A 26,981-nucleotide genomic window follows, 5' to 3' on the forward strand; every position below is an offset into this window, starting at 1 on the left:
TCTCAAACCCATGAGACAACATGGTGCCTCTATTCAAAATATATATTATTACCTACTGAAATCACTAGTCACCTAATCCATAGTGAATGTGCGATCACTTTCGGATCTTACCTATTGGTTAAACCAAACTATGACTTCAATACTAATGCAATATTCTTTCAAGGTTGAGAACCCACACAATATACTAGCTTGGAGAAGTCATGACAACCCGATAACCATTAATCTTGGCTCTTCATAAGGTCTTGTTGAATGTGCAACTCATCCCAGTGACACCAATTAAGAGGTAGAGCACTATGGTTTCTAATGGATTGTTTTAATCTATGGACCAACCATAAACTATCTCATCAACTTGTAAGGAACCCACAACTTGAATTTTCCATGCAACTTCTAATGCACTCAAGTCATATATAATACAAGTGATCAAACTAGAATGCTCAATTATATCATAATGCAAAAGTTGGATGGTAAAGTGAAATTGATGTCATATGTAATGAAATTAAAATGTTACATCAAGTCACTGCTTTTAAGAGTCCTATCCTAATTATATATATGGTTTGTACTCCCCTTAGTTGCAAATTTTTTTCACTTCATTAGGTCTCATTTTGACTTCTTTTCTCCCCTTAGTTGCAAAATTTTTTCACTCCATTAGGTTTCATTTTGACTTCTTTTAATGACACAGCAAGGAAGAGATTTATTGAATCTAAACTTCAGTCATTGGATCAGCAGTCTTTTAGTATCGAATCTTATATGAAGGCCTTTGATTGGGCGAAGGAGAAAAGAGATGTCCAGAAAAGGTTTCCTGGTTTCTTACTCATTGACAACTTTTAAGCATATATATGGTAAATATTTTATAGCTTAAAGATGCTATTTTCTTTGCTTTGGATGCAGCAAATATAACATTGCAGATGGCATGAGGCAAATGTTTGATCCTTTTGAAAGAGTTGCCCGTGCTCATCATGTTTGCCCTTGCTGTGAGCGTCCTTTCTCTGCTGAAGAGGAAGATGAGTTTGTTAAAAAGGTAGGCATTTTACCTGATCTATTTGTTTCATCTTCTAATGGTATTCTCAAATGTTAGGTATTTCCTTGCTTCCTGTATTTATCACTAGAATGGTTAATATGTCTTGTACATCACAGCAAAGAGTGAAGGCTGCAAGTTCGGCAGAGCATATGAAAGTGTTGGCTGTTGAGTCATCCAGTGCCGAGTCACTATTCCTGCAGTTGGATAAACTTCGTATGGTATATGAAGAATATGTCAAAATTGGCAAAGAAACAATCCCTCTTGCAGAGAAAAATTTAAATGAGCTCACTGAAGAATTGGATCAGAAATCTCAGGCCCTTGATGATGTAATTATCACTTCTAGTACATTTTGCTTTCGAAAATCTTGGTTTTTGCCATTCATTGCAGTAGACAGTAGACCTTTTATACTGAAGCTGTTAGTTAGTTTCTTATTCACCATATTTATTTTCTCTTGATTATAATTAAAATTAAGTAATTGTCCCTTGCTGGCTGTATAGCTGTTACTGAAATGCAGGTGGCTTCTATTTCATTTCTCATACTTAAACTTGTGGTAGAACCTATCATCTACTATTATGCGAGGCTTGATGATGACATGAATGGTTAACATTCCATGTAATACTGGATGCATAGAATTTCATCACTTGGAAAACTTTTTAATAAATATTTTTTAAAAATAAACTTTTTAAATATTTATTTCCAGTCAAGCAATATCGTAATTAGCATTTTAATGAACTTTTTTAATATTTATTTCCCATCAAATTGTGTTTGCTCAAATTGCAACTATTTCTAGTGCTAGTGACTTAGGTTGCTATTTTTCTTACGCTCCATTGTTAGAAAATCATATTGCAGATGGTTTAGCCTAACAAGAAGCTAGAAAATTAGCATCTATTTTGTGGGATTTTTTACCTCCCTTGAGTTAGGTTCTATCTTTTGGGCTTGGAACATTTTCATTACTTTCTTTACCTATGTAGCCTGTTTTGCTTATGCTTTGGTTTGGTCCATTTTTACCACACCCACCCACTCCCCTCTTGAGTTATGTTCTTATTAGTATTTCTATTACTGCTACTACTAGTGCTGCTGCTATTATTATTATTCTTGTTAAGGATTTCTTATCCTTCTTTATAATGAAGAAAGAGAACATTTTACCTATTTTTAGGTTCTTCAGAGTCATGATTGGTAAATAGTTGATATTTGAGTGAATGTGGGAAGTTATTCTATTAGAAACTTCTCCTTATTTTTTATTTCTAAACTTTCTATTTTCTAGAAGTGTCTTTCTGTTTGAGTTCTTTTTTTAATTCAAAAAGACTTCATTAGTAGAGACTCTTATTACCTCTTGTTATAAGAAGTTTTATAAATTCTTAAATTCTAAAAAGAAATTTTCTGTTGTCTTTTTACTTCCATTATTTAGAAGATTTGAAAGTTTTATGAAAGAATTGAGGGTCCTAATAAGTTATTATATAGGTTACACTTTTCTTTTCATGGTTTCATTAAGTTTTCATTTTTTTCTGAAGTTTATAAATAAGACTAATTGCTATGAAAAGATGTTAGAGTAAAATAGTTAAAAGGCTATTGAGGCTTCCCTCAAAGCAACACTTTCTAAATTAGCATTAAAGATTCAAAGGGTTTTAATGGGTTTGGGACTTTTGTGGGCTTTTGGTGTAATATTTTATAAAAAGCTTAAGCCTTAGTATTCAATGAGTTTTAATGATTCTATGCTTTTGTGGGCTTCTAGTATAAATTTTATAAGTTTTTTCTTGGGTCTAAGCTTGGGTTAAATCTTTTACAAAATATGGGCTTAATTGACTTCCAATTAACCCTTTAAAATGGAGGGGAAAAGGAAGATTGAATAGATGAAATAGGGAAATTGTTGGTTCTCTAGTGGCTAAACTCATATAGAATCATCTTACCATTGATAGATAAGTAAAAACCCTTGCAATTGATGGATGAAGAAGAAGAATGGGTAGACATTGACATTAATGGGGAGGATAAGAACAATTGAATATGATTATTTTTCTTTGAAGGATCCTACTGTTGGTAGTGTTGAACTGATGAAGCATGAGAAAGAGTTTGATTTTAGAAGAAAAAGGGGAATTAAATTAGAAACTATTTACAATGACATATGATTAATTTTGTTATTATGAATTCTATGGCTTTCTTATTATTCAATTTTCATGTGATTTTTTTATTCAATTTTCATTTGATTTTATTATTTTTTTTATACTTTTTGACAATTTATTTGTTATTTATTTATTTATTTGTTTGTTTAAGTTGAGGCTTACACCTCACCTCATTTCAATATTGAGACTCCATTGTTTTGTGTTTAGGTGAGACTCCTAGAAGTCCTCAATGACTTTAAGGTTTTCTTATCTTTTCTTCTTTGTCTTGTCTTCTTTTTCTTAGTTTTACTTTCTTGTCTCCACTGTATGATAATTCATTGTTCCTCTCTTCAAATCCTGAAGGGGTGAGGCCCTAGCCCACTTTATGTGATTGGAGACAACTATGTTAGGTTGTCCTATATCATATCATATAGGTAAAAGTTTTCTAATTGATTCTTTTCTAAAGCAACTCTCTTATGGTTCTTTGAGTTTGGATTTGTTGTGTAAAAAGAAAGTGGTTCTTAAACACGAAAAATGTAGTCTTGGTCAAGGGCTTTGTTAAGTTTATTTAACTATTATTTAGTTTAATAATGACATAGCATCTTTCTAGATTATTGGAATACTTGTGTGGGGTTATCATTCGTGGTAAACACAATTAGTTCGTCTGTTTTGAAATTTTTCACTTGTTCTGTGTAATGAAAACTGGAACAGAGACTGCTAAAAAAAAGAGTTCAAATGAAAGCAGATGTCAGAGCTCAAGTTTAGGAATCTTGTGAATTTGAGAAATTTGTGTATGTTATTTTTTAACTTGAGTTAGAAAAGGAATATAATGGCATCCCTAGAGAGAATCTGGTGTTTTTAGGGAATGTCAACTAGATTAATTGACTTGATGAATAGATCCAATAAAACTGTGAATGGTGTGATAATAATTTGAGAGTCAAAAAATTATCTGTCATAGTACACCTACATCTTGAGCAAGCCTGAGTTCCTGTCTTTTTATATCAGTTATATATTGATCCTTCGCAAAATGGTTGTACAACAAATAAGACTGATATAATAGGGCATTAAATCAGATTTGAGTAAATTATTGTAATTTGACAAGAAGATGCCCAAGTAATAGGTTCTAAGGACTGACTAGCACCTATCAAACTTGAAGGTTTGTGGCATAGCTACAAGATCAATAATACTTCAAGGTAAAAGCATTATGGTTCAAGCAACCACATATGCATAACTAGTATAGAAAACTACCAAAAAGTGAAGGATAAGGAATCAATGTATTTACGAGAACTTAGAAATTGAATAATTGAGGACAAGATGGAGGATGTCAACTAAGTAGATCATGTGCATCAAAGACCAATGATTTTAACTTTAAGTAGTGGAAAAAGTTCAAGTTGAAGGTGCTATAAGGACAAGAGGATGGTCTATAAAAGATCAAGGCTATGATCGGATATGAGAAGTTGCTCTAAATTGAATAAAATGGAAAAAAAAAATCTAGCTAACCCTAAATAGTAGTGATTCAGCTTGTGAGCTAATATTTTTCTAGTGCTAGTGTTATGGGGTGTCCAAGTCACTGTAGAATTATTGTCTTATACTATGTTGAAGCTCAACATTTCACATTCAAAAGACTAGAAGTGTATTGTTCTCATTCTCTTCTTTCTTTTTCTCCTTCGCTTTGCTACTTCTCATGCCTTGGAAGTTTTGTGGTGGTCATTCTTGGAATGAGGCTCAGGATTTCTTAAAGGACTTAGGTTTTTTGTGCTTTTGTTTGATTTAGTTTTAATCGTTCATTATTTTCTTTTAGTTTTGATACCTGAAAGAATTATTTTTCATGTAGGTGTTGGGTGTTTTAGCTCAAGTGAAGACTGATAAAGACTCAGTTGAGGCCTTGATGCAACCTGTGGAAACTGCTGACAGGCTCTTCCAGGAAATTCAAACTTGGCAAAAGCAAGTTGATGACTTAGAGTATAAACTTGATTTTCGAGGGCAAGGTGTCAGATCTATGGAAGAAATTCAGTTGGAGCTGAATACTTTGCAGAACACAAAGTACAGAATCTCCTACTTAACCACTGATTTATATTCTTAGATAATGTGCATTTTGCAAGCTGTGACTTGGGCTTTTTTTTTTTTCTAAAGAGGGGTTTCTGTTTTATTTATTTTCACAATAATTTTTTTTTTTTTCAATTTTTCAATAGTTATTAGCAATACTTTTTTCCTTTCTATCTTCTCTTTAGTTTTTTATTTTGTTTTTATCATTCTGTCATCTGCTTGGCAACCAGGGATAATTTGCATAATGATCTGGAGAAGTTAAGGGATGAGCAAAGGTACATGGAAAATGATCTATCAAATATTCAAATACGGTGGCACACTACAAGGGAAGAGAAGGTGAAAGCAGCTAATACATTGCGGGATGTTAAAAAGGCTGAAGAAGAGCTTGATCGTTTGGTTGAGGAAAAAAGTCAAGTAGACCTTGATGAGAAGGTTGTCTGTTCATTCAAGATAGCCAATGTTCTTACTTGTCTAATTTGTTTTTATCTAATGGTTTACTTTGCATGCCGATGGTAATTGTGAAAGCAATAATATGATGTCAATTAGATATGTTTATTGCAAACTTGGTGGTCCTGACGGGTAATTTTGCTCCCTAGTTCAATTTTTTTAAAAAGAATAAAAAATGAGAAGGCAGGAATTATATAAAGTGTGAAAGATTTGTCAAAGCAGAAGAAAAAAAGAAAAGCTACCATGAAACAGGAAACACCCAACAACTCTCATACTACACCTACTACAATAAAAAATGAGTACAAAAAATTGATAGAAGATAAAATTCATGGTGGCATGAAATCTCCTAGAAAAACCTGTTTTCCAAGCTCTCTACTCAGCCAAAGAGTTCAATTATCGGTCAAACTCTCTTGATGTCCAAGTGGCCCCAATACCCCACTTCCCAACCAGATGTTGAATCTTTCTCATCTGGAAGACATAATGCCAACACGCAAGGAATCCCTGCCATGTGAGAAACATATAAGAGTATCTCTCTCTCTCTCTCTCTCTCTCTCTTGCACTCTCATGCTGCACTGTAGATAATTAGTAAAAGGATCTATCAAGAGTATCCTCTTTGTTAGGGATTTAGTGGATCAGAAAATATATATATGTTTATGTTTTTCTACTTTTAATTACAAATATGGACATGTAGGGGAGAAAACCACCACTCAAAGAAAATTCCTTATTTGTTGAAAGCCAAGGAACTATATTGGAGAAAACATTGTGAAAAAAAGGGTTTCAATTCCGGAAACCTGTTTACAAAAAAATTTGAAGTGCTATTATCTGTGTGGATGTGTGGTTTTAACCAACTTGTCAAGAAGTCAAATTGGCTTGAAGCATCTCAGCTTACTAGAAACCGTGCACCAACTGTTTTTTAAGTATTGGTATCCATGTTGGCCTTTTCACTGTAGAAAACTTATTGTTTAAGGTTCAGGTGTCCTGGTAACATTGAGTATGGCCAGCCTATCAATATTTTATGTTGTGTGATTAAGTTCACAGGGTTGCTCCTGCAAACTTGACAAGTGCTCGTAGTTGTGCTTTCTTTGTGCAAAAATGTTTAAGTTGTTGAAGAGTTCTGTAAAATGATTCTTGTGGCTACACATCTTGTTCACTTGCATAGGTTCAGAAAGTTTTCTCTGGATGATAATATAATGTTGGAAGATTGTGAGGTTTGATATTATAATCTTGTTCAGTGATGCAAAAGATGGGTTTTGGGGTGAAGTGGGCCGGCTGGATCAGGTGGTGCATCTCCACTGCATCCTTCTCTGTTCTGATCAACGGCTCGCTAGCAGGTTTCTTCCAGAGTACTCGAGGGTTAAGGCAAGGGGACCCTATTTCCCCCTATTTATTTGTCTTAGGAATGGAGGCCTTAAGCTGCCTCATCAACAAAGCGGTTAGGGGGGGCTTTCTTTCCGGTTGCAGTTTAAGGGGCAGGGGTGGAAATGGGATTCAAGTATCTCATCTGTTATTCGCGGATGATACGCTGGTCTTTTGCAAGGATTCCCAAGACCAAATGGCTGTCCTAAGTTGGCTTTTAATGTGGTTTGAAGCCATTTCTGGTCTGAACATCAACTTGGAGAAGAGCGAAATTCTGCCGGTGGGAAGAGTTGAGAGTGCTGAGGCCTTGGCTTCTGAATTGGGCTGCAAAGTGGGTTCTCTTCCTTCCACCTACTTGGGGCTGCCTCTTGGTGCTCCTCACAAATCGGTGGTTGTGTGGGATGGTGTGGAAGAAAGGATGAGGAAGAGACTTGCTTTGTGGAAGAGGCAGTTCATTTATAAGGGGGGGAGAATCACGCTCATTCGGAGTACTTTGGCTAGCATGCCGATTTATCTTATGTCCTTGATGCGTATCCCAAGGGTTGTAAGATTGAGGCTTGAGAAAATCCAAAGGGACTTCCTATGGGGTGGGGGTGCGTTGGAAAAGAGGCCTCACCTTGTAAAATGGGATGTGGTTCGCTCTCATAAAATGAAGGGTGGCTTGGGGATCAGAAATTTTTCTACCCTCAATAGGGCCCTGCTGTGTAAATGGAGCTGGCGCTTTGCGGCTGAAAGGGAGTCTTTTTGGAAACTTATTATCAGCACGAAGTATGGGGAAGAAGAAGGAGGATGGATCTCTTGTGAGGTTAGGGAAGGCTTTGGGGTGGGGTTGTGGAAGGAAATCAGAAAGGAAGGCGGGCTGTTGTTTAAAAACGTTTCCTTCACCGTAGGGGATGGTAGAAGGGTGAAATTTTGGAAGGACATTTGGTGTGGTAACATTCCCCTTTGTGAGGCATTCCCTTCTTTGTTTGCATTTGCGGTTTCCCAAGATGTGTGGGTAGAGGATTGTTGGGATTCTATGGGGGATGTGGGGGGATGGTCTCCTCGTTTTTCTAGATCTTTTAATGACTGGGAGCTGGAGGCGGTGGCGAGCCTCCTTTCGGTCCTTCAAGGTAAGAGACTCAACATTGGGATGGAGGATAGTGTGGTGTGGAATGCTTCTAAGAATGGGATATTCTCTGTAAAATCCCTGTACAATACTCTTGATTCTGGTGGTGCAGTCCTGTTTCCGTGGCGGATCGTTTGGAGCCCTTGCGTGCCTACTAAGGTGGGTTTTTTTGCTTGGGAAGCTTCTTGGGGGAAGGTTCTAACCCAAGATCATCTCAAAAGGCGGGGCTGGTCTCTAGCAAACAGATGCTTCTTATGTTGTAATGACGAGGAGACAATTAACCACATCCTTATCCATTGTCCCAAGGCGAGGGTGCTGTGGAATCTTGTGTTTACGTTGTTTAGAGTTAATTGGGTCCTTCAGCTCACGGTTAAAGACACTCTCCTTGGCTGGTCCGCCTCCTTTGTAGACAAGAAGCGTGGGAAAATCTGGCGGGCAGCTCCCCTTTGTTTATTTTGGACGATGTGGAAAGTAAGAAATAGGATAGTGTTTGATAATGAGGCTTTGTCGATCCAAAGATTGAAAGCCTCTTTCGTTTGTAATCTTTTCTCTTGGACGAAGTCTTGGTTAGATGGAGAGCCCCGTTCCTTATTTAGCTTTGTAGATTGGTTGGGCTCTAATTGAGGGTTGGTGGGTGTAAGCTTCTTTGTGCTTTTTGTTTTTAGGGCTTCTCGTGTATACTCCCTGTATGCTTCGGGTTGCCTTCTTGCTTCCCTCTTTTAATGAAATTTTTTCTATGTTTATCTATCAAAAAAAAAAAATATTGCACTGAGTCACAAGGCTCCGAAGTAATTAAATGTCATTTAGAAGTTTATAAACCTTGCAAATACTTGGTTTGTCCGTTTATTTTCTCTTTCATTTCTATTTTGGTAAGTTCTATCAAGTAGGTGGTACTGTCTGCACTTATTCAAGAAAGACTTTTTCCTAATACACCTTATTTTTTTGTACTCTGCTCCTAGGAACAATACCTTAAATAACCAAGAACATGTAGCTTTACTTTGCTTTAACTTTTTTCTTATGCTGTTTCCACTTAAAATAACTTCTTAGTATTGATGTGCTTGGAACTTTCAGCATTTGGCAGAGGCTCTTGGACCTTTATCGAAGGAGAAAGAGAAATTACTAAGTGACTACAATGATTTGAAAGCAAAGCTTGATTTTGAATATGAGCAACAGGCTGAACAAAAGAGAAATTATCAACAGGAAGTTGAGGCACTCCTTAAAGTTACTTCTAAGATTAAAGAGTATGTTTTTGTGTACCTGATGGCTGATATATAAGTTTTCATGCCATTATCTTGACCATTAGTCTTGTTCTGCCAGGTATTATGATTCAAAGAAAGGGGAGAGGTTGAAGGAACTTAAAGAAAAGAAATCTTTATCAGAGTCTCAACTTCAAAGTTGTGATGCCAGGAAGCAGGAAATTTTAACTGAACTAAATAAAAGCAAAGATTTGATGCGGAATCAAGACCAATTAAAGCGAAATATTGAGGACAATTTGAATTATAGGAAGACAAAGGCTGAAGTAGATAAACTTACCATTGAGATTGAATTGCTGGAAGACAGGATATTGAAGATTGGTGGGGTTTCTGCTGTTGAAGCTGATCTTGGAAAGCTATCGCAAGAAAGAGAGAGACTTCTTTCAGAGGTTTGTATGCATAGAGACACCTTTGCGTGCTTGGCTTCTCATCTTAGATTGTTTATTAATGATATGTTAATTGATATCTTTCCTACAATGGAAGTGAATTAAATCCTGAGACTTTGGCATAGAATTAAGTCAGTATATTTGGGGTTTATGGTGGATTTTATTTTTATGAGTTTTGGCTCGTTATACTCATGTTTCATTATGTGGTCATGGCATATTTTAACCTGAAAACAAAAACATGCATTGTACTACTTAATAAATCCATTATAGCTGCAAAACGTTCTCTCTGCTAATGAAGTTTTGTTTCTTATGAGAAAAAGGTTATTTAAGCATGTTTTATTCAGGAAAATACCCCTGCTTTGTTGAAATGGTAACACTTTTGTAGGTTTCCAACTTGGGTTGGTTGAACTTGATTCCACCAAAGCTTAGTGATATCAATGGGTAAACTTGGATCAAATTTTAAGCCATGTGATTTGTAATTTAGTGGAAAAATCCCAAGTTCCCAACCTGAGCTAATGTTAGCTGCACTCCGGTTAAGGGCTTGTGTAAGTGTAACCTAGCCCTACCTGAGCTTGGTTAATATTGAAAACATCATATAATTCAATTGAACGATGTTTATGTTCATGCATGTAAAATATAATTACCAAGCTTGAGAGGATATTTTGACTTTTCATATGCCTCACAATTCAATAATTTATTAAGGGAGGTTTTCTTGTCCTTTGCTTGCGCATGATGAATGGAACTTCACTGTATACAGAATCATTCCAAACTAGGCCCATCCCCTTCAGGAAAGCTATTAACACAAGAGCTGAGCTTGACTGATTGTAACTTATACAACTCAAACCACCAGTTTGTGTTGACTAGCTTGCTACATTTCAATTGCCTAGATGATATTTTTGATATTCACTTGTATCCACCTCTCTTTGAAGATTTCACACCTCAAAGCTACTAGGAAAGGAATCTTTAAAAAAGACAAAGTTGGAAAGCTTACAATATTTAAGCTAAATATCAAGATGAACTTGCCTCTTTTCAGTAGAGATTCTGTTTGAGGAGCATACTGAAGATTGGTATTTAGGAGATCATATTGTTAGAAATGATCTTGATTGGATAATATGTCAATACTTTTGATGAATATTACATTGAGAAAGAGAGAAAGATCCATTGGTGGTGTTTATTGATCAATCCCATGAACTATTTCTTAGAACTTCTAATGTTTTCAAACTTAGTGGGATCCTAGTATATTCTTATAAAATAAAAATCGATATTTAGAAAACCACTACTATAGTAATGAGGGCTTGTTTAAAGCAAAACTTTAATTGATGGAGAGAGAAGAGAGGAGAGGGTTGGAGGAGGGAAGGAGATGAGGCAAAAAAGATAACAAGAAAAAAAGCTTCTTTCTTGGCTAGATAATTGGCTTCCTAGTTTGCTGATCTAGGGTTCCGCTATCATCTAATATGAACTGAGGTTAGAGGCACTTGGATATCCATTACTAAGCGAAACTGAAGAGGTACTTTTCATTGGGTTTGAGAAGGATGAAGTAGGTTGGTTGCTTGAGCCCTTGAAGGAAGACTCTTTAGTTGGAGAAGTACTTAGGTTTGAATAAGAAATATAGAGGTAAAACCAGGTCAATCTCATGGAGGTAAGAATCAATCTAGAAGGATAGTTTATTAAGCTGTCTAAATTGTAGCAAAACAAAAAAAACCACATTCCTGGTGATACTAAGGGTGATAAGAGAAGTGGTTGGATGAAGCTAAATTAGGTAATCTCTTTGATGTTAGAGATTCCATGTCAAGTTGAGGGGGGAAAGTCTCTTAAAGTATATTCAAGAAAGGGAAGTAAAGAAATTTGGAATTAAAATAGGATTAGTGTTTGTTGAAATTAAATTAAGGATAGCTAATTGTTAGAATCATAATAGGAGAATTAGAATTAAGTCATAATAGGTTAGTAATATCCTAGTGGAATTTGGATTTCTTAGAGAAGCCTATAAATAAGGCTAATGGATGTAAACCAAGGGAATGTGATTAAATAATATTAGTTCCTTTTACATGTGTTGCATTCTTCAATGGTGAGACTCCATTGATTTTTTTTCCTTATCCTAGGTAAGATTCCTAGAAAGCCTTAGTGAGACTCTAAGGTTTCTTATCCCTTTTTCACCATCATCTTTTATCTTTTTTCATTCTTCTTGTTGCTAGAATTCTATTTCATTTTTCTTCTTATTTCCTCAATTGTTGAATCCTTAGCCCACATTCTATGATTGTAGGTAGCCCTCTTAGGATTATCCTACATCAACTTTTAATATTAGAGCCTAAGGTGCTTGGCTTGAAGGCATATGCAATTAAGGAGTAGATCAACTTATGCACACATGAGTTCAAAACATACTTCTAATAATCAAGATGCTGCTACAATACGCTTAGAAGAAATTTCCACAACACAACAATCCCATCAAGATGTTATAATACAACTAAATAGCAAATTAATGAGTTTATGAATTTATTAGAAAAGAAGAAACAACCAAACTAAGATAAAATTGCATGCCATCAATTCAAACAATCACCTAGTAGACCACGTGAAGAATAAGGCAATTTTATCAGGGGAAACCTAAGAAATGGCAAAATAAAAAACATTCATCCAAGTGTTGGTGTAGAGAATTTTAAAATCTTTGAGCAAGATGATGATGTGACGAGTATGCCTTGAAGTTGTTGAATTGTATGGAAAATTAAATTTAATAGCTTTTCTTGATTAGATTATGTTAATGGAAGATTACTTTGATTGGTACATTATGCCCAGAAATAGAAAGCTCATTTTTTGAAGACAAAGTTGAAAATAGTAGCACGTCTATGGTGGCATAATATTGAGAATTGACTTTATAGAACTGAACAACCACCTATATACACATAGAAGGCCATATAGTGTGATGTTCTTTAGCTTTCCTAAAGGTGAAAACAAAAGAAGATCAACAACGTACTAGCATTTTCCATATGCGTGTCTCTTGCTAAGGGAGGTTATGTACCATGATCATTGATAGAGGTTGTAGCAATTTAAACATGACATGCCTAGTCATTAATAATATAAAAGCTTTTTGTGATTTTTGGTCCTTGTCAAAGAGGAGAATGTGAAAAGATGGGAATGTTATTGAATAATTTACCAACGTACAAGGGAAAATATATAGGCTAACAACAGTCAACTAAATCCCTACAAAACTGGGATACTGATCCCTAGAAAGATAGAAAACAATTCTTATAAATTAAGGATAAGACTAACTAAACAATCCTTATAAATCAAGGATAAGGCTAATTAATTAAATCAAATATTTACAACTTTCCTAACTAATCTCAATCATCTTATTTAAATGATTCTAGCCTGGCTTAGTCAATTTCGATACTCCCCCTTAAGTCAACGAGTGGATATCAACCATTCCCAACTTGCCAACAATAGTTCAAAAAATTAATCCTTTGGTTAGCACATCGACAACTTGATTGCTAGTAGATACAAATGACATGTAGATCAATCCACTATCCAACTTCTCTTTTATGAAATGTCTATCAACTTTGATGTGTTTGATTTGATTATGTTGCATGGGATTGTGTGCAGTGTTGATTGTTAACTTGTTATCACAATAAAGTTTCATAGGTCCTTCCCACACAGCCTTTAGATCTTCTAAGATGATTTTTAGCCACAGAAGTTCACAAACTCCTAATGCCATTGCCCTGAATTTGGCTTCTGTTCTTGAACTTGCAACTACATTCTATTTTTTGCTTCTCCAAGTTACAAGGTTTCCACCAAGAAAAGTATAATAGCCCTGTGTTGATCTTCTATTATCAATAGATCTTGCATAGTGTAGATCTGTGTGGGCTTCTAGAGTCAGCTTTTCTCCTTTCTTGAATAATATTCCTTTTCCCAAAGTTCCCTTGAGATACTGACTCACCACTCCTACTGCATAGGCTATGTGTGGTCTTGTATGTGAGAGATAAATCAATCTACCAACTACCCATTGATAGGACTCTCTATCCACCACTGTGTCTTCAGCAGCTTCACAAAGCTTGTGATTTTGCTCAATAGGAGTTTTCACTGGTTTTACACCCAAGTTTCCTTGTTTCACTTAGCAAATCCAACACATACTTTTGTTGAGATTTAAAAATCCCATGTCGGGAGTGAGCAACTTCAATGCCAAGAAAGTATTTCAACCTGTTGAGTTCCTTTATTTCAAATTCTTGAACTAGACATTTTCTCAAAGCTTCTCTACCTTCCAAATCATCTCCTGTTACAACTACATCATCTCCATAAACTAACAAGGTAGTAACTCCCCTTGAAGCTGAATGTTTAACAAACAATGTGTGATCACCTTGACCTTGCTTATATTTAAGAGCTTTCATAGCTTTGGCAAATAATCCAAACCAAACTATAAGGGATTGTTTCAACTCATAAAGTCCCTTTTTCAATTTACACACCTTGTTACTTTCTGACTCAGAACCTGGAGGAACTTCAATGTAGATTTCTTCATCAAGATCACCATGTAAGAAGGTGTTCTTCACATCATATTGTTGCATACTCCACCCATGGCTGATAGTTAGAGAACAAAATCCTCATAGTTTTCATCTTGGCTACTAATGAAAAGGTTTCAAGATAATCTATTCCATAGATTTGAGTATCCTTTAGCCACCAACCTAGCCTTAAACCTTTCAATCGACCCATCTGCCTTATACTTAATAGTAAAGACTCATTTACATCCCACTGGTTTTTTTTCCTTTGGTAGCTCAACCAATTCCCATGTTTTATTGTTTTCAAGGGCCTTCATCTCAACTCTCATAGCTTCTTTCCACTCTTTCTAACCCATGATTCAGGAGCTGTTTTTGAGATGGTTATAGTGTTTAGATGAATAAGAAAGTTTTTATGACTGTCGGATAACTTCTCATAAGACACTAAGTGAGATAATGAGTATAAAGGACGTTGAGTACACTTTCTCACACCCTTTCTAATAGCAATAGGAAGATCATAATCATCTCTTGGCTTGGGATCAAAGACATCACTTTCATAAGCTTCAGAGTTAGAAATTATCTCAATACCTTTAGTTCTATCATCAGCACTAAGGTTTGGTTCTGATTCTAGGACTTGTGTAGGAGTTTTGTGATCAAGGACTTGAGAAGGTAATGTGTTTATCAAATGAGCAGTAGTTAAAACTTCTCCCCAATAATTTTTTGGAACATTTTTTTGAAAGAGAAGGGCACGAGTAATTGCTAGAAGATGACCATTCTTCTTTTCTACCACCCCATTTTGTTGTGGTGTGTTAACACATGAAGACTTATGAATTACTCCTTTTGCTTATAAAAATGGTGACAAAGTTTGATTAAAATAGTCCCTAGCATTATTTGATTGAACCCTCGTTAAGTTCTACCCCAAATTGATTTTTAATCATGTGAAAAAGTCTTTGGAAGGTAGAGCCAACATTATATTTTTGTTTTAACAAAAAAAAACCATGATACACGAGTACAGTCATCAATAAACAAAACAAACCAATGAGCCCCAAAAACATTTGGAACAGTAGAAGGTCCCCAAACATTAGTATGGATAAGAGAGAAAGGGGATGACATTCTTTTATTACTTATTAGAAATGAAGTGCGTTTGTGTTTTGCAAGCTCACAAACATCACAATGAAATATTCCCGTATCAATCCCTTATAAAACAATCTGGAAATAAAATTTTAAGAACATTGAATGATGCATGACCAAGACGAAGATGATACAACCAAATTTTGTTTTTATTTGAAAGAGATGACTCATAAAAGAATGAAAAAGAAAAATTATTCCTACTGCTTCTTTGCCCATCGAATTCAAGGTAGTAGAGTCCATTCCTCCCTCTAGCAAGTCCTATCATGTTCCCCATGCCCTGGTCCTGAAATTCACAATGTGTAGAAGAAAAGGTCATAGTACAATTCAAATCCTTTATTAGTTTATGAATTAAGACAAGATTCATGGACAATTTAGGCACATGCAAAACATTCTTTAAAACAAATTTCGAATTGATAACATCTTCCTGACCAGCTACTGTACTCAAAATACCATCTGTTGTAGATATGTTTTTATTACTAGGGCAAGGACTGTAAGAGGGAAAATCATGGGAAGACTTAGTCATATGATCTGTGGCTCCGGAATCAATTATCCAAGATCCTGTTGTGGATATATTCGAGACACTAGAGTAAATGATTGAGATATATTACCTGAAAAAACGAAGGAACAAGTACTTGAACATGTAGGTTTCTCTAGAGTTCCCAGAAAAATTTTCAGCTTTTCAATCTCTACTCTATCAAGCTCAGTGTAGTCCTGAAAAGAGTTTGTTTCTTCTCTTGGTTTCATTTTGGTTACATGTGATTGTCCTTGTCCCTTTGCTGGTCCATTCTTTGTTGTCCAGTTTTTGCTGTTTGTTTGGGCATTTTGAAAGTTTGAGGACCTACCATGAAGTTTCCAATATTTTCCCCTAGTATGTCGTGGTTTTTTGCAATAAGTACACACCACTGGATCTTTGTGTCCAGTCTTTGACCTCTGACCAGCTACTTTCATTTGTCACTCCACTACAATAGGTGCTCAGCTGGTGATCTGCTCTACCACTCCTTGCATTAGCGCCTCTTAGCACCATTGCAGAACTGTCCACTGGTTGAGGTTCTAACATGACCCTCCTCCTACTTTCCTCTCCTTGGATTATTCCAATAGTTTCATTCAATGATGGAAGGTCTTCTTTTCCAAGAACTTGGAAACAATGTCAAATTCAGCATTTAGTCCGGCAAGAAAAGTATAAATTCTGTCTTTCTCCATAAATTTCTTAAGAATGGTAGCATCGTCACTACATTTAATCTCTATACATTGATAATGATCCAATTCTTGCCACAAGTTTTGCAAGATATTGGACTATTCAGTAATAGAGCAATTACCCTGTTTAGTAGTTGAGATTCTGGACTTGATATCGTAGATTTGGGCATCATCATGAACCTTTGAATATGTTTTTCTACACGTCCCAAATATCCTTCATTGTCTCCAAGAACATGCGGGTATCACTTACTTCAGGCATCATCAGATTCCATAGTCATGACATTACCATAGAATCAGCTTCATCCCAGGTATCGAACTTCAGATCCCCAAGTTTCGGATCCTTGCCAAGGAGATGACTCAATTTGCCCTTCCCTTTTAGAAAGGTTCAAACAAATTGAGACCACTTCAAGTAGTTTTTTCCATTCAACCGATAACTTGGTTGAATATTCTGCAAATCTCTGGCTGAAACTATGCTTGGTGTCTCTGTCACTTGAATCTTTGACATATTGGACACCTCAATTGCATCAGACATGATGATGTTGTGAGTGAAAAGAGAAAAAATTCTGCGTAATGAAGGCCAAAGAAAATAAGGCAAACAGGAGAATTTTTGGGCTGAAAGAAAAACTTTGCAATTGGCAATGAAGGCCAAAATAAATAGATAATATACGGCTTCAAGGAACTCTGATTTGGATAGAAAAAACACAGGAAGATTGGGTACCGCAGCAGTTTCAATGTATGGGACAGCAAACACATGGAGAAAAATATATTCAGCGATGAAGGCTGAAAAGAAAATATCCCAAGGAGCCAAATTTGGCTCTGATACCATGTGAAAAGATGGGAATGTTATTGATTAATTTACTAATGTACAAGGGAAAATATATAGGCTAACAACAGTCAACTAAACCTCTACATCACTGGGATACTGATCCCTAGAAAAGATAGAAAACAAACCCTATAAATCAGGGATAAGGCTAACTAATTAAATTAAATATTTACATCTTATTTACACAGTTCCAGCCTGGCCTGGTCAACTTCGACAGAGGATTTTATTGTCTTTTTTTGACATTGTGATTTGTATTAGCATCATTTAATTTTGGGACCAAATATTCCTTATTCTTTTGTTGTGCTTGTGTATTATATGTAAAATTTTGGAACGGGGGGGGGGGGGGGGGGGTTGTTTGTGTTTCTGATTTTCTTCATTTGGAGCCCACCACTTCATTTTCATGCAAAGAATTATTACATTATACATGTTTGATTTTGCAGCTAAACAGGTGTCATGGAACAACATCTGTTTACCAGAGCAATATTTCAAAACATAAGATTGATCTTAAACAAACACAGTACAAGGACATTGATAAACGGTACTGTGATCAGTTAATTCAGCTGAAGGTACAGCATTTTTTTTTTATTTCTTGAATGGTTTAGCCTTTTCTTTTCATCCTATGAAATATTTACTTAAAATTTTGTGACAGACAACTGAGATGGCAAACAAGGACCTTGACAGATACTACAATGCACTTGACAAGTGAGCTCTGCATATAAATTTTGATATTTAGTTTTGTTAACTATATATCTTGTTCTAGTTTAAAGGGCTGAAATTCTTCTTCAATTCATCCTTTATTTTCTATATAATGCAATATATCTCAAAATAAATTGATGTGTGACTCGTTGGAATGCATGTTTTTGCGCAAAAGTCGACTCAAAGAGGTCTGAAATATCCCAACTACTTCAGATGGCTACAAAAGCTCTATCTAGGGTGTACTGTAAATCATAGGCTGTGTTTTCTTTCTCCCACTGCTGTTACCCTTGTTCATTTTAAAGCATTTATCTTTGCAATGCCTTTAACTTTGAATCAAATGACTCTCCCATTGTTTCAATGATGGGTCTACCTCTCATGCCCATACCAAAAACTTCCTGTCATCCATTTTCGATCAATGCCATCTTTTGCTTGTTAGGAGTGTTTGATTTATTTCTTGTATTTGCTCATCCATCATAATATCATATCACAGCTACAGTCAGTTTATGGACATATTTTTTATTTTCAAGCATTCTGTACTGAAGAAAAAAGAACTTTTTGCAGAGCTTTCTCTGGTGGTTGAAAAATAATAGATTGGATGAATCATTATTCTTATAGAAGCTCCAGTAGTGTTTTAAATGAATTGATGAATGGTCTACTATGCATAAAAAGAATAACAAAGATGCTTGGATGACATGTACACAACAACAGAGGGAAGGTCCCCATTATGATTGCTTTTGTTTGTGGTTCATTTACTCAAAACAGTTTTAAAACCATTACTTTCAAGCCCATTGTATTTTGCATTTCACTGCTGTAGTGTTTGTTGAATAAGTGTACTATTATTATCCTCAATATATACTGAAAATTGGGGAAAAAATTGTAAAAAGAAAAAAGAAAATGAAAACTTAGTTATGCTAGTTGTTCCTCCTCTCCTAACCCCCAACAGACACACACACTGGTTAAGAAGGAGCTAGTTGCTCTGATTAGTGTCACTTTAGTAAAGATTTGAACTGTACACTCCTACTATGCATCTAAGTGATCTCCTTGCTGAATCATTTTCTTATAGAGCACTCATGCGTTTCCATACAATGAAAATGGAGGAAATAAATAAAATTATAAGAGAGCTGTGGCAGCAAACATACAGGGGACAAGATATAGACTACATTAGAATTCATTCAGATTCCGAAGGTGCTGGGACTCGATCTTACAGCTACAAGGTATGGAAGAAAAGTTCTTTCTTTTTTAGTATTTCCCTTTTTGGTTTTTCCTTTTTGTTTTATAGGATATTTTTGTGCAGGTTCTTATGCAGACTGGTGATGCAGAGTTAGAAATGAGAGGAAGGTGTAGTGCTGGTCAGAAGGTCTGGAATTGTTTGAATGCATTATTTATCCAATAACCCTTTTCCTTTTCTAAAGGCAAATGAGAACTTCTACATTGGTTTCAGGTCCTTGCTTCACTAATCATAAGGTTGGCATTGGCCGAGACTTTTTGCCTTAATTGTGGAATACTAGCATTGGATGAACCAACCACAAACTTAGATGGCCCAAATGCTGAGAGTCTTGCAGCCGCTTTATTGAGGTATGAGCATTTCCTATCTCCATTTTAAAGCCCATTGTCGTGGTACTTTGCATTCAACCATCTCTTTTTCTCCCCATCTTCACCAGAATCATGGAGGATAGAAAAGGACAGGAGAATTTTCAACTAATAGTTATTACTCACGATGAGAGATTTGCTCAGCTAATTGGTCAACGTCAGCATGCAGAAAAATACTATAGAGTTGCAAAGGATGATCAGTAAGCCTAACTGTCTCTTGCTTTCCATTTTTTTCCCCTTATACTGCCTAACTTATTTGGCTTTCTTTTTCAGTCAGCATAGCATAATTGAAGCCCAGGAGATATTTGATTGAAGGCCTCCAATGGGATGCATGCATTAGTGACCTTCATTCATATGGTGCAGCTGTGTGTTGACAGTGGATGCGCTCCAAAAATCTGTCTGTTGTATGTATGCTCTCCCATGAAATTAATTATTATATTGTTCTCTTTCTAAAGAGATTGTGGGGTTTGTTTTTGTGCAACTTTGCAGTTTTGAGGCCTTTGGCCAACCATAGGATGGCCCTTGATGTACAGACCATGCCCTATGATGTGCATAATTTGCCTCAAGAGAGTGCAGCTATTTGAATCTATTGGCATGAAAAGTTTTGCATTATTGGTGACTGAAATATTATCGCTCTACCATAAAGATATATATATATTAATTTCAAGTTAGACATGATGTGTACATAACAAACTTTGCCCATGATTTGTGCTAGTGATAAGAGGAAGAATCATATGGCAGCAGCCAGGCCAGATATATATTATGAGTCTTCCACTTATACTTAACACACATACAATGAGTCTTCCACTTATAAATAAGTTGTAAAAGATATTAATAGCATTTAAGCTATGTAGGTTAAGTATGATGTTTTTAGAGTGCATGATATATATTATGGATCCAAAGCCTACAAGTTTAAGCTTTTAAGAAAATTGGTAGTCTAACATGGTATCAAAGTCTTGTTTTGTAGGAGGTTATGTGTTCACACCTCACCATCACATATTTATTTACTCACTTTATTAAGTCTGTGTGTAAGCTCAAAAATGAAGGCTAAATATAAGGGAGGGTGTTAGAGTACAAGATATACATTATGGGTCCAAATCTTACGTACTTGAATTGTTAGAAAATTTGGTAGTTACACAAATGTTTTACTCAGAAACAACATTGTGGGCTTTATTACCACCACTTGCCACTCACAACACAAAGCTTTGTATGGTTTCAAACAAGTCCTAAGAGTTTGGTTCACCAAGTTAAGCAGATCCTTGTTGGAATAGAGTTTTCAGAGTTCCAAACTAGAAAAATATATGTTTCTTTATTATAATGGTAATATATGTGGATAACATCCTTATTATTGGTAGTAACTTAATCCTTATGACAACTTATTACTAATATGAATTCAAAATTTTCCTTAAAAGAGGTTGGCGTGTTTACTACTTTTTGGACATTTAGGTGACTTCATGTGGCTCCTTTTTACATTTGAATCAAGCCAAATGAATTCCTTATCTTTTTGAAAAAGTTTAAATGGCTTATGCTAAGCTTCCATCCACTTCCATGTCTTCTAGTCATGTGTTGTTTATCCATGAAGGAAAATTGCTATAGGATGCTTCAACTTATCATAGTACTATCGGTGCCTTATAGTACTATTACTATCAAGTGACTTGAATTGACCCATGCGGTTCATAAGGTTGGCCAATTCATACATGCCATAACATCATAGTCCATTTGGCAAGTTGTAGAGAGAATTTTGAGGTTTTGAGGAACTTCTTAGCCAGGCATTTCTCTTGAAGTTTTTATTTTCTTGATCACGTGATCTTCATGGATTTTGACTAGTAGTTCTTAGACGTTCGTCACAACACTAGAGGCTATTGTGTTCTCATAGGTATAGTAATCTTGTCTCTCCGTTACCAAGCAAGTAGAAGGTGGTTTCCAAATGAAGCACTAAATTTGAATATTATGCATTAACCAATGTTGGTAATAAGCTTTGTGGATTTAATCAGATGTCTTGGAGCTTAATGTCCTCTTTTACTCACAACTCTAGTGTTATTTTGTGACATTCTTGACATAACAACTTTAGCTACTAACCTTGTGCCTCACTCCAAGGGAAAGTATGCTCACAACTCTAGGGTTATTTGCGACATTCTTGACATAACAACTTTAGCTACTAACCTTGTGCCTCACTCTAAGGAAAAGTATGATGAAATTGATTACTACTTTGTTTGAAAATATGTCCATACTAAGGACTTGTTTGTTTTTTTGACTTAAAAAGTCTTAAAAAGCAAGTTGCTTTAAGACTAGCATCTTTAGATGTATTTGTTTTCTAACTTATCACATTTGTATAAAGATAATTTTGTTTTAATAAAAGAAAAAGTGATTTTATTTTTTATTTTTTACATTTTATCTTAATTAAGAGTCTCTTTTTCTTCTTTCATTTTCAACTTATGATATATTTAAATCAATGTCAAATAGACTTTTAGTAATATTTTAAATGTTTAGATAACATGAGCAATTTTGTTGAGCCAACTAACGCTAGGCAATATGAGCAATTTTGGTGAGCCAACTAACGCCACACATCCCGTGATGGAGGGTCATACATGTTACAGAAATCCTTTGATGAGGGAGGCGTGATTTTCTGAATATGTAAGCTTAGTATAATTTTCTTTAACTTAAAATCTTATTGGAATAAGGTTTTCGCATATTTATTATGTTACTAGCGGGGCCCATATCTGCCACCTCATAAACATATTTATATATATATATATATATATAGATATATATAGGCTGTTTTGTACCTATCCTTTTCCGCAATTTGGATTTGCCAAAATCCTGATTTCATGGTCAAACTTAGAGAAAACTTTGGACTTCCCTAATCTTTGAAGGAGGTGTTTTTTATTTGGGATAGGATACCTGATCCATCTTAAAACATCATTGAGGGGCTTATAGTTGATGACTAGTCTAGGTGTTTCTCTTTCAAGTTTAGCTTGTTTTTGAACATAAAGGCAGAACAACTCCAAGGGGACTTAGACTTCCTTATCAACCTTTTATCTATGAGATCCTGGATTTCTTTTTCACAATAGCTTAACAAATCCCACCAGAATCTTCTCATGTTAATGATAATGATACTTTTTTGAATATTGTGAGTAGGGTTATCTTCCAAAGGTGGGAAGTCTCTCTTACTATAGTAGTCAAAGATAAATTTGTCTTTGATATTATTGCTTTGATTGATTCAGGAGCAGCTGAAAATTGCCTTCAAGAAGGTCTTGTACCTATTCCCTTATGCGAAGAGACTAGTCAGTCTCTAGTTGGAGCCAATGGCAAAAGACTTGCCATTAAGTATAAATTGACAGATGTTCATATCCGTAACCATGACATCTGTATTAAGCAAACCTTTATCCTTGTTAAGGATCTTGAGGAAAAAACCCTCCTAAGAATACCCTTCTTAAGCTCTATTTATCCCTTGTGGGTAGATAACCAAGGTATAAGAACAAAACTTTTTGATAAGGAAATTCTTTTTGAATTTGCCAATCCTGTTATATATATATATATATATATATATATAAAGAGTGAATAAGGTTTAGAGAGTTCAGAGGAAGACGACCATTAAAACCTGGCCATGGAGAACATGAATGTCTGGAGCTGTGCAGCCTTAGACCCTCCAAAAGAAGAGATACAATTAACCTCATTTTACTGGATATTTCACAAAAATTGACCAAACTGTAATTCATCGTTTATTGGTAAGATGAATGAGCACTTGCTTTAAAACAATTTCCCATTGGGATCAAGGATCAAATTAGAAGCAACCAGCAAATAATAAAATAGACACCAAAATTCAATAACCTATATTACTGAAAACCGTACAAGTTATTTTTGCGTTTGAAATGGAGGCCAAGTGTAGTAGTAGCAGTAGTAATTCAGAGAACAATAGAGCCGATCACCACTTTTTCCACCTAATCCTTGTACTTCATCTCAGACACTGAAAATCCAGGCATCTCAAATGAGGCTGAAAACTTCTCAACATCAACCTTCAGCTCCTCGATATCCTTATTGTTAACAAGGCCCTTGTTGAAATCCTTCAAAAGTTTCCCATGCTCCTTTTGGATCTTTAAGGTGATGGTCACAGCCCTATGCAGGAACTCTGCTATCTGCTCAAAGTCCTTCTCAACCAAACCCCTCGAAGTCATGGCAGGAGCACCTGGTGGAGAAATTTCCATCATCCAATAATGTCAAATTGAGGAATACGATTTATTAAAACATGAATTTACAATGCAAGTTGGAACTATTTGTCTTCTGGGAAATAGAACAAAATTCGGAGTTCACAGAACCAAAAGACAAAATAACCCTGAATTTATAAAGCATATCATACTATCAATGGATTAAACCACGTGAGGCATCATGGTGTTAAACCAAAACCAGTTCAGGAGATGTGGATTGGTGGGTGGGGACTTGGGACAGGGTCCAAAGCAACCTCAAGACTTTTTCCTTCAGTCTTAAGTTAGGTTCCAGGTGGTTAACAACCCTTTTGTAGAAAACTAAAAGACAGGGTAATTTATTGGTTTAGCAAATCCTTTTCAGGGGAACCTATAATGGCAAAAGGGAGAAACAAAATACAACAGAACAAACCAACACAACTACTAAACCAGTTGGTGGATGAAATATTCAGCAGCAAAACTTGCTGACTGATATTGCTCATCATTATTTAGCTATTGCATTTATTTTTCTCGTTGTTGGTCATATGTATGGAAGTAACTTCAGGATAGAGCAAAGGGGACAACGGGTAGGCGAATGGAGGTTTGGGCTCTAGAGGGATCTGGCGTTGCTCATATTTTACAAGAGATGCTTACTTATAAATCTGGATCATGTGAGAGCTTGCCAGGAAGTACTTCCAGTATAAACAATTCCATTGCTCATTGAGATTCCTACTTGTTAATTTCTATTGAGCTAAAATCCAGATAAAATCAATTCCACATAGCAGAGAAATAGTTATTACCAATGCGTACACCTCCAGGAGCCAAGGCACTGCTGTCACCAAACACAGCATTCTTGTTCACTGTAATGTTGCACAGATCACAAAGTTTCTCAACTTTGTTGCCTGCAAAAATGGCATAAAAAGGGAAATTGCATTAATGGAAACTAATACCTGGAGCCATTAAATTCCAGAAATTGAGCAAGGGTCGATCCTTTTACCAGTCAAACCGAGAGGGCGGAGATCCCATAGAACAAGGTGGTTCTCAGTCCCACCAGTAACAAGCTTGTATCCCTTGCTCATCAGGTAGTTTCCAAGGGCAACTGCATTGGCCTTGACTTGCTTAGCATAGGCCTTGAACCCGGGAACCATGGCCTGCTTCAAGGCAACAGCTAGGGCAGCAATCTGGTGATTGTGGGGGCCACCTTGGAGGGAGGGGAAAACAGCAAAATTGATCTTGTCCTCAAAATCATAAACTGCATCTTCCGGCTGGCCCTTCTTGGGTGGTTTAGGACCCTTACGGTAGAAGATCATACCAGCCCTTGGGCCCCTCAGGCTCTTGTGGGTTGTAGTTGTGACTATGTCACAATACTCAAAGGGGTTTGCGGCTTCCTACACCCAAATAGTAAATTAGACTAACACTATCCAGATCAAGATTGAGTAAATGGACGCAGTGATATTCTGATCCAGTCCTGCACTTTTGCATATCAATGATAATACTACAAAGAAACCCAATATTAATGCTCCTTTTTATTTCCCCATGCTTCAAATTTGAAATTGAAACCAAGAAATGCCTTTTAGACTCGAAAACCAAAAAAATAAAAAGCCTCAATTACAATAAATGGAAATGAAACAATTACCATAATTATTTATAAAATAAAATAAAAAAAGCAGGCTCATAAAGAAGTATATTCCACTCCCTCTTCTCTTTCCTACAGATCTCAATTGCCCACATGACCAGAACCAGAACACTGCTCTAGCCACCAAATTCATCAGACAAAAAAAAAGAAAAAAGGAAAAAAGAAAAAAAAGAAAGGATCTACCTATCGATTCGTTCAAAAGGATCTATATATTAAACATGCACAACAAGATAATAAAATAGATAAATGATCTCCACATCACACCAAATGCTTAAAACCCAATGCAAATCTCCACAACCATTGCAACATCAAACAGTCGTAGCGTCAGAAACAAGGACCAAAAGAAAAAGAAAAAAAAAGATCATGGAAATTAATAATAGATCCAAAAACTTAAAAATTAGGCTGAATTATAAGAACTTCAGATCCAACAATTGAATATATAAAAATGAAATATTGAATATAAACAAGGATGACAAGAAACAAGAGGAACGGACCTGAGCAGCAACAAGGCCACTAATGTGGGCCATGTCACAAAGCAACAAAGCGCCACACTTATCGGCAATAGAGCGGAATCTGGCGTAATCCCAGTCCCTGGGGTAGGCGCTGCCACCGCAAATGATTAACTTAGGCCTGAAATCCAAGGCCTTCTCCTCCAAGCGATCGTAATCAATGTAGCCAGTGGTGGAGCTGACCTTATAAGGCAAACTCTCAAAGTAAATGGAAGTGGCCGAGATCTTCTTTCCGCTGGAGGTGTAGTAGCCGTGGGTGAGGTGGCCACCGGAAGGGAGGTCCAAACCCATGATGCGGTCGTGGGGGTTGAGAATGGCGGTGTAGGCGGCGAAATTGGCGGGGGAGCCGGAGTAGGGCTGAACATTGACGCCCCACTTGGAGGGGTCGCAGTGGAAGGCCTGCAGGGCACGTGACCTGCAGAGGTTCTCGATCTCGTCGATGAACTCATTTCCACCATAGTAGCGGTTGCCAGGCATGCCCTCGGAGTACTTGTTGGTGAGGGCGCTGCCCAGGGCTTCAATGACGGCAAAGGATGTGAAATTCTCGGAGGCAATCAGCTCTATCCCCCTGCACTGCCTCCTCTTTTCCTTCTCGATCAGGTCATGGATCTCTGGATCCACTGTGAGGAGGCTTGAGTTTCCCCATTCTGATACTGGATCCATTCCTTCTCCACTCAGAATAACCAACAAGAAGAAGAACGAAGAAATGAAGGAGATTGTTGGTTGTGGCTGTGCCCTTGGCCACGGGATCTAAGGGGATTTTAAAGAAACTCCTCGGTTATGAGAAAGTACACGTCTGCCCTTGGGTTGGTGGAGGCCAGGTGAAGCCGGGCGAGACTCCTCTTTAATTTATTCAATGTCTTCCCACTTAATGGAAAGAATTGTATGAGTTGAGGACATCATCCGGTTTGATATGAACCTATCAAAATCTTATTAGATTTTTCAATATCGAAATCTTATGGTAGGAGCTCGAACCAGTGGTTTAACAACAGAAGTTGAGGACAAACCGAGCTACATATTTATCATATCAAATATT

General features: G+C 36.3%; 2 protein-coding genes across 2 annotated transcripts in view; one reads left to right on the top strand and one right to left on the bottom strand.

Annotated features, from left to right (window-relative positions):
- LOC117914286 (DNA repair protein RAD50) overlaps positions 1-20,244 on the top strand; it is a 97,110-nt gene extending 76,866 nt beyond the window's left edge. Inside the window, exons 14-27 of the mRNA XM_034829548.1 lie at positions 680-794; positions 889-1,018; positions 1,135-1,344; positions 4,949-5,157; positions 5,391-5,592; positions 9,143-9,312; positions 9,389-9,713; positions 17,774-17,899; positions 17,983-18,035; positions 19,093-19,243; positions 19,324-19,386; positions 19,471-19,604; positions 19,691-19,819; positions 19,893-20,244. Coding sequence (XP_034685439.1) covers positions 680-794; positions 889-1,018; positions 1,135-1,344; positions 4,949-5,157; positions 5,391-5,592; positions 9,143-9,312; positions 9,389-9,713; positions 17,774-17,899; positions 17,983-18,035; positions 19,093-19,243; positions 19,324-19,386; positions 19,471-19,604; positions 19,691-19,819; positions 19,893-19,932 — 2,057 coding nt within the window. The 3' untranslated portion in view covers positions 19,933-20,244. The remainder of the gene's footprint in view (positions 1-679; positions 795-888; positions 1,019-1,134; positions 1,345-4,948; positions 5,158-5,390; positions 5,593-9,142; positions 9,313-9,388; positions 9,714-17,773; positions 17,900-17,982; positions 18,036-19,092; positions 19,244-19,323; positions 19,387-19,470; positions 19,605-19,690; positions 19,820-19,892) is intronic.
- Positions 20,245-23,281: 3,037 nt separating this feature from the next.
- LOC117914617 (serine hydroxymethyltransferase 4) lies at positions 23,282-26,687 on the bottom strand. Its single transcript, XM_034830021.1, has 4 exons — positions 25,931-26,687; positions 24,798-25,188; positions 24,601-24,702; positions 23,282-23,805 (listed from the first exon to the last, which is right to left on the bottom strand). Exons 1-4 carry the CDS (start codon positions 26,606-26,608, stop codon positions 23,561-23,563), a joined length of 1,416 nt encoding a protein of 471 aa, XP_034685912.1. The 5' UTR covers positions 26,609-26,687; the 3' UTR covers positions 23,282-23,560.
- Positions 26,688-26,981: the final 294 nt, after the last annotated feature.

Source organism: Vitis riparia, chromosome 5 (assembly GCF_004353265.1).
Source record: "Vitis riparia cultivar Riparia Gloire de Montpellier isolate 1030 chromosome 5, EGFV_Vit.rip_1.0, whole genome shotgun sequence".
Lineage (NCBI taxonomy): Eukaryota > Viridiplantae > Streptophyta > Magnoliopsida > Vitales > Vitaceae > Vitis > Vitis riparia.

Coding starts and splice junctions, on each gene's coding strand:
- LOC117914617 (XM_034830021.1), bottom strand. CDS start 26,608: ATGGATCCAGTATCAGAATGGGGAAACTCAAGCCTCCTCACAGTGGAT. Junction 25,189..25,930: donor GTGGCCTTGTTGCTGCTCAG/GTCCGTTCCTCT, acceptor ATTTGGGTGTAG/GAAGCCGCAAACCCCTTTGA. Junction 23,806..24,600: donor TCCTGGAGGTGTACGCATTG/GTAATAACTATT, acceptor TTTCTCCACCAG/GTGCTCCTGCCATGACTTCG.